Below are 6919 nucleotides of genomic sequence, written 5' to 3' on the forward strand. Positions count from 1 at the left end.
GATAGGCAAAAGGTATCAGACTACAATGTCGCCCTTGCCAAACACATACCTCGAGAATTCGCCAGGAAACCGCGATCATTCGAAGAACTTGATCGCTGGAAGGCGACTGAGCTCAGAATGATTCTTTTGTACACAGGCCCTTGTATTCTGAAGGATAACCTGCCTGCTGAATTATACATGAACTTTGTTACCCTGCACTGTGCAATTTCAATACTTGCACACCCAGTACTGTGCCAAAATCACACATCGTATGCTGAAACACTCCTTCGTTTCTTTGTGAGCAGCTTTGCAAGACTGTATGGCGATCATCAAGTATCGTTCAATGTTCACTGCTGCATACACCTATCAAATGATGTGGAGAGACATGGCCACCTCGACTCGTTCAGTGCATTTGCATTTGAAAATAATATGAAATTTTTAAAGCAACAGCTTCGGAAGCATGAGGCCCCCTTAGAGCAACTTTTTAACCGATTTGCAGAACAGCAATCCACGTTACCACAGGAAAAATTTATAACATCAAATCAACCCTGTCAGCCTGATGCAAACGGTCCAATGCTCGAGGGGTGCACAGGTCCACAGTACAAAATGTTCAAACTTAATGACTATATTCTGAGCATCAGTGAAGGCGACAACTGCTGTGCACTAGGAGATCACATTGTCATGATGGAAAACTTTGCGACATTGCATTCTATGCAGGAGGTGTGCATTATCGGAAGAGAATTTCGTCGCAAAGAGGACTTGTATGTTCAGCCTCTACAATCCTCCCGTCTTGGTGTGTACGTGGTGTCTGAACTCTCAAGCCTAAAATGGTGGCGGCTCACCAGTGTTAAAAAAATGGTGAAACTGCCCTTCAAAGACCGGCACGTGGTGGTTCCTTTTTTGCATTGAACAGCCAGTGTGTTTTCTAGCCAAGCCTTCTATGCTGGGTGACTGGAGTCTGACTTCCCATCCCACATGTTTGCGATAGCTCACTTCGTAGCGAGCAACAAGATAGAGGTAGTCCCAGCAACTTGGATCAGTGGTACAAAGTGCAAGTGGCCGCGACTGTCGTCTGGCAGAGCAAAGAGACTCATTTTGAAATCTGTCAATCCCGATGCATCTTGGGAGACATACAAGGTCGTTGTACGTGGAATATACTGTGAGTACCTCAGAAATATTTGACTATGCATGCACATGAGGTTTGCAGGTTGCTTCAAGATCAAGTGATGGTTGTGTGTGTTACTTAGTATTTTCGTTAAAACTGTTTTTATGTCCCCAGATGCTGGTAAAAAATTATACTCTACCCCTCCCTAAATCCTCAACCTCTGTTAACATTGATCCTTCAGCTCGAATACCTATGCACAGTATGACTGATGCACTACACATGAAGGGGATGTGTCAGTCACCCTAGATGCAAAACAGCCCCTAGACCCGGGCAGAATTAGCTACATGTGTATGTTACGTGTAAAAAAGTTAGCTTTAATGTTGATATTAGCACAGTCTTCCAATCGTTCTTGACAGCGACCTATGCAGAAGCTCGAAGAAAGCTTGTTGACCTCCAGTATACCTCAGACCTTAATTCTGATGTTGACGCCGACAAAGGACCACGAAATCGGTTTCCACCGAAGCGGTATATTCAGGACTCTCCCGAGGATCCCTCCCGAGGTAGGTGCAGTTTTGAAACCTACTATATCCACATTGCCTGAAATAGGTATCGCATCATTTTTTTTTATGCCAGGGAAGTCCAAGCGTCCTTGCCTTCCATCACCTCAAAGTGTTGCAGGAGGTCCATTAGAAGACCACCAAGCAACTGAAGATCCTGTTGTGAAACGTAATGTTTTTGCGATGTTTCATGTTAAGTTTTTTAAACAATATTGTAAATGTGGTGCTCCGTAATTTTGCCATATTTTGATTCCCTTATAGCTTTGGTTATTGTACAGGCCCGATAATAGTTTACGAGCCACACGAACGGTGTATTTCCTGCTCGGCGCGACAGTGAGCTTGTTGACTCGATCAGAGAGTGGTGGAGTGCGCTGGCAGCTGTGCCAACTCTCGCCGGCTTTCAAACACTTTCAAGATACCGAAACTACTGCAGTGTTTCACTACCAGCACAATATCGCTTGCTCTCTGGTAGGGTGTTGCACCGAAGAAGAAATGCACTGTTCATGTCTTCCGTAAACCTTTGATGGGACTTGTACAAATGCGCAAAAGTATCTTCACTTGCACATGTTCATATTAGACTGGTGTTACTGATTCCACAGTTACAAAGCGCAAGACGCGTCCATTGCCATCAGAGTCGTCTGACGAGGACGTGGACAGCCCCCTTGAGACACCGCCCGTGCCACCAGAGTTTCCCAGACCTTCAACCACTGGCAGCATGCAGCACACAGACGACAGTAAGATCTTATGACATTTTACTTCCCAACACATTTCGGTGCAGTGCTGGTTTTCTGTGCAGTTGTTTACTTGACTTCCATTGTTGATGCTGTAAATTAGTTGCATTTTCTTAATTGAGGTACAAATGGCGTATTATGACTACACCGGCTTTAGTGCACAGTGTGAATAAGAGCAGATTTTTCTGTGCACAAGCATACCGATTACCTACTACAATACTACGGTTGAGATGCCGCACTAGTACAAGCTGATTATAGAGTGATGGAAGTGCTGCACCATACAGTGCCGTAGAGGGCGTTTTTGCTGAATTTGTCAAAGCGTGGAACAGGCGAAAACCTCACAGTCTACGAGGATCGCGCTTGTCGCGATTAAATGAAACCTGAAATGAATCAGACGCAGCGATATTTGAAAAAATTTAAACGTGAGGGGGCTGTCTCAGCAACTTAACACCAGGCTGATCGGTCGAAGCCGATGTCAGTTATGTTTAGCCTGGCCATAGCCGAGCGGTCTCGGGACCCTCGGGATGCGCATGTGTCTTTGACGTACGTCACTGCGGCGTTCTAATGATTGTGCAGTTCATTTTGTGTGTTTATTTTTTCGCAAGCTCAGGAACATGTTGCATGCATCAAACATGCACCAGCTGGCTTGTATATCTTGACTTATATCTTACATGCTTTTACTTTGTAGCGGCCGGAGGACAAAGACAAAGATGGCCACGCGCCTGGAGCACCTGCCTCAGTTCCACCGGCGCGGCCATGGAGATAGGCCACCCTCATCGCCTCTCCGTGGCATACCATCATCGCCGGTCGGGACTCATGTAGAGGAACTCCGCCTCCTCTACATTTGGCGCCCGAACGGGGACCACCATGTTCGGCGTAATTCGGCTTCATACCATCCCAAATTTCACAACGACGGCTATTATGGCAGCAACGGGCAGCAATGACGGGCAGCAACATCCGCTCACCTGCTCAAGACAGCAGACGATGGCGCTAGGGCCCACCTATCGTGAGTCACCGAGGACGTCTCTCCGCCGGGGCTCGTAATCGGAGGCTACGCTCGCTTCGTCTGACCCGGCACTCTTCGGCTTCAACGCCCCGTACCGGTCGCGGTACGCCGTGGTCCCGCACTCTTCTTCAGGCCTCCACGTACTTCGCGATGGCACACCCCGGCATCACGGCATCATGTGGCCGTATTCGCCCACCTCACTCGCCTCTTTGGCTCGCATCGGACCCGAACTACCGCCTACCACCCGCAGGCCAATGGTATGGTTGAGCGGCTCCATCGTGACCTCAAGGCGGCGCTCAAGGCTGTTTCTCCCACGCCTTGGGTAGAAGCACTTCCCATCGTCCTCCTTTCTCTGCGGGCTACTGTCAGGCAAGACATCGAATGCGCACCGGCAGAGCTGGTGTATGGGACGACACTCCGCCTTCCTGGTGACCTCTTCTCATCGTCCTCTACTGCCGCGACACCCGATTTCGCATCCTACGTAGATCGCCTGCGTGCCACCATGCAAGACCTGCGTCCGACGCCACCCCGACCTCCGTCTGATCGGCATGCCTATCGACACCCGGACCTGGAAACCAGCTCCCATGTTTTTGTCCGCCACGACGGCTTTCGTTCGTGCCTGCAGCACCCTTACGACGGCCCATACCGAGTCATCCGCCGCTCGTCCAAACATTTCACCGTGGACGTCGCCGACCGCCACCAGGTGGTCTCCGCGGACCGCGTCAAGCCCGCCTTCATCGAAGATGTTTCTACTGTTTCCGCCGCCCAACCTCTTCACCACTCCCGCCTGGGCCCACGCGTCCACTGGGCCTCTCCTCTCCGCACCCTTCACTTCTACAACCGTTCAACCGCGGCCTGTGGTGTTTAACTACAACCGCTACGCTAGAGGGGGGACCCTGTAGCGGCACCGCTACCGTCATCAGCTCATCATCACCTGCCCAGATCATCTCGTGCCGCGACCGTTCCGCTGGCCAAACAATAAAGCAGTCCAGACGTAGCCTCTGGCCAGAACGGACCTAGCTTGCAGCCCCAGCGGTGCTATCAACTTCATATGTTTTTACTTGCATCAGATGTTAATCACTCTCAAAGCTGAGAGGTATGAGGACATTCTAAGATGTGGCCTGGGTCTACTGTTAACAGTTAGTACATTACATTCATGTAGTCCTGCGGGACAACACATAAGATAAATTATTGCTTCATCTCAACCTTGGCAACTGGTTTTGCACTTCTATAGCTTATTATTGAGGTTGGAAAGCTTGATGTATATTTTACTCACACAAAAGGAAACGAACAATCTCTGTTTCTGCATGCGACAACCTAGTTAGCAGTTGAGAGGGATGTCGTACATGAGATCAATCTGTCCCGGTATTTTGTAACTGTCCATCCCGCATTTATTTTCTTCCCTCCTTCCTGCCCAGGACTGCCGTGTGTTGGGAAATTAACTCGGGCATCCTGATGTCGTTTTCGGAATCGTCTCGGAGTAAACCGCATCAATTTTTGCTAGCTAACATATAAACGTCGACAGTAAAGTTCGGTACGACAGGCATCATGATAAAGCTGACTTGTAGCGTGGTGAGGTTTTAATATGGATGCCCGGCAGCACTTTGTCCAAACGATTCTCTGGAGGTTGAGAGTGGAAGTTGGTTTTTGCAAATTTCAGTCTGCTGAAAGCATTGACTACGAATTTCAGCTAAATAATCGGACATTTATGTTGCTGGGGGAAAATGGTACACTATAGTAACAATATACCCATAAAAGTTGTTTGCAGTATTATAAATTATGATGACGCTTGCTGTGGAATAAGAAATTTATATTTCAGATGAATTGTTGGAGGACGTATTAACCCCATTGCCAGGGACCCCAGTGGAGAAACAAGCAAGGTCTCCCTGTCCTTCACAATCTTCTGGTAAGTAAATCGTTCACATTGGTTATCACCTTTTTATCTACTTGTGCGACTTTAAGTAGAGTGCACATCCGTTAAGGGAACGAAAGGCACAACATGTGTTTCTCTACCACTGATGCAATCCTGTCCACATTTTTGGCAAATGGAACAACTGAAAGTACTGAAACCAGACAAAGTTTGTTGAATTTGAAAACAACTGAAACCAGCGCCATAAGGGGCTTTCATGTAGTCTCACTGTTATCAGGTCCATGACTTGTTCCCTTTTCCAGGTTTTAAAAAAGCACAGAATAGCTGCCAATTGGAACCCGTCGGCCAAATCATTCCACAAAGAGGTATGTGAATGCCTCTTTGAAGATAGTATAGTGGAGCTTTAATTTGGTCCTGCATCATACGTTTTGGTAAAATGTTTCATTATTGGACAGTGTGTCACGTATGTGTTTCTATTTTAGCTTCGTGAGGTACTTGTGAACTGTACTTACTGAACATGTGCGGTTGAACTATGGGCTGCTTCCTTGATATATTTCCTGCTTGCCGCTACCAGATTTTCAAACACAAGTACTGCGGACAATTCAGATGATAAGACTGACTCGGCAGGAACAAGGCGACCTGCTTCTCGAAATCTCCAGGCAGCTCTCACACTCAGAGCCCGTTGCAGCAGTACCCCCCATGGTGCCGTGCCGATTTATATCGACAAATGCTTTGGAAGACTTCAATGACTCCTTGAGCAGTGATATGGAAACACGCTTGGTAAATTCACTTTCCATGGAATTGAACAAAGATATTATTTTATTTGGACAAGAATGCAATGAAGCTAAGTTCTGTTGTCTTTGCCGTCTGTGGTCAGTGCACTTGAAGTACACCATAGCATGCTAATTCGTTTGTTAACCGCAACAAAAAATGCTGTGACAAATTTATCCAATCAGTATGTTGTCCAGTTTTGTGCAGTTTCGTCAAGCTGTGCCCCTCCAGCGTTTTTGCATGATTACATGTCAGGTAGTAACCTACAAATAGAATCAAAAATAAAATTGCATTGTTAGTGCGCTTCTAAAGAAGTTGTACAACTGCAGGTTAGGGAGCTGGGACAGCTGGGTGGAACAGAAGTCAAGCAGGCTACACGGAAGGTCCTCGAGTATCTCCTCAGTGACACTGTTGCAGCCGAGTTCAGCTGGATCGGTCAGAAAGGCAAAAAGAAGTTCGCCCTCCTGAAGTTACCACAAGTGATTCTACGTAAGTATTACGTAGCTTTGGCTTCTTTCTCGGCTTGTTCTACAGTGGCGTGTATAGCTGTAGCTCAACACAAAAACATTGGTATGTCACTACTTCGGTTGCCCCTTCAGGATATTTAAGGAATATTGAAACGGGGGCTGTTTTTCATTTCTCTGCATAGTCAATGCACACGTAAATACATACTTTATTTTTAAGATGATTAATGAGGAGTTTCATTGCCAGCATGCACATGCATTTGTATTAAAAAGTGGTGAACTCTGTGAGCAGATGTGAATGAAAATACTTAATTGAAATTAGATTTAGAATAAGTAGTTGTACACTCTCTTGTAACACAAACATAGCATACTCGACATACGTACCCATTTCCTACACAAAGTAGTCACTCTCATGCAGCACACAAACAAGTGGTAA

At 46.9% G+C, this 6919-nt stretch overlaps 1 protein-coding gene and 1 long non-coding RNA gene across 2 annotated transcripts; both read left to right on the forward strand.

Annotated features, from left to right (window-relative positions):
• The first annotated feature begins 3637 nt into the window (after window positions 1-3637).
• LOC135400406 (uncharacterized) lies at window positions 3638-4246 on the forward strand. The gene has a single exon (XM_064632247.1). The coding sequence runs from the start codon at window positions 3638-3640 to the stop codon at window positions 4244-4246; it is 609 nt and encodes a 202-aa protein (XP_064488317.1).
• Window positions 4247-5148: 902 nt separating this feature from the next.
• Window positions 5149-6499, forward strand: LOC135399487 (uncharacterized). Its single transcript, XR_010424302.1, has 4 exons — window positions 5149-5284; window positions 5551-5613; window positions 5823-6028; window positions 6349-6499. It is a non-coding gene; the product is annotated as an uncharacterized LOC135399487 (long non-coding RNA).
• The last annotated feature ends 420 nt before the right edge of the window (window positions 6500-6919 follow it).

This window comes from Ornithodoros turicata, chromosome 7, assembly GCF_037126465.1.
Source record: "Ornithodoros turicata isolate Travis chromosome 7, ASM3712646v1, whole genome shotgun sequence".
Classification (NCBI taxonomy): Eukaryota; Metazoa; Arthropoda; class Arachnida; order Ixodida; family Argasidae; genus Ornithodoros; species Ornithodoros turicata.

Excerpts from the sequence above, each read along its gene's own strand:
- LOC135400406 (XM_064632247.1), top strand. The coding sequence starts at position 3,638 with ATGGTTGAGCGGCTCCATCGTGACCTCAAGGCGGCGCTCAAGGCTGTT.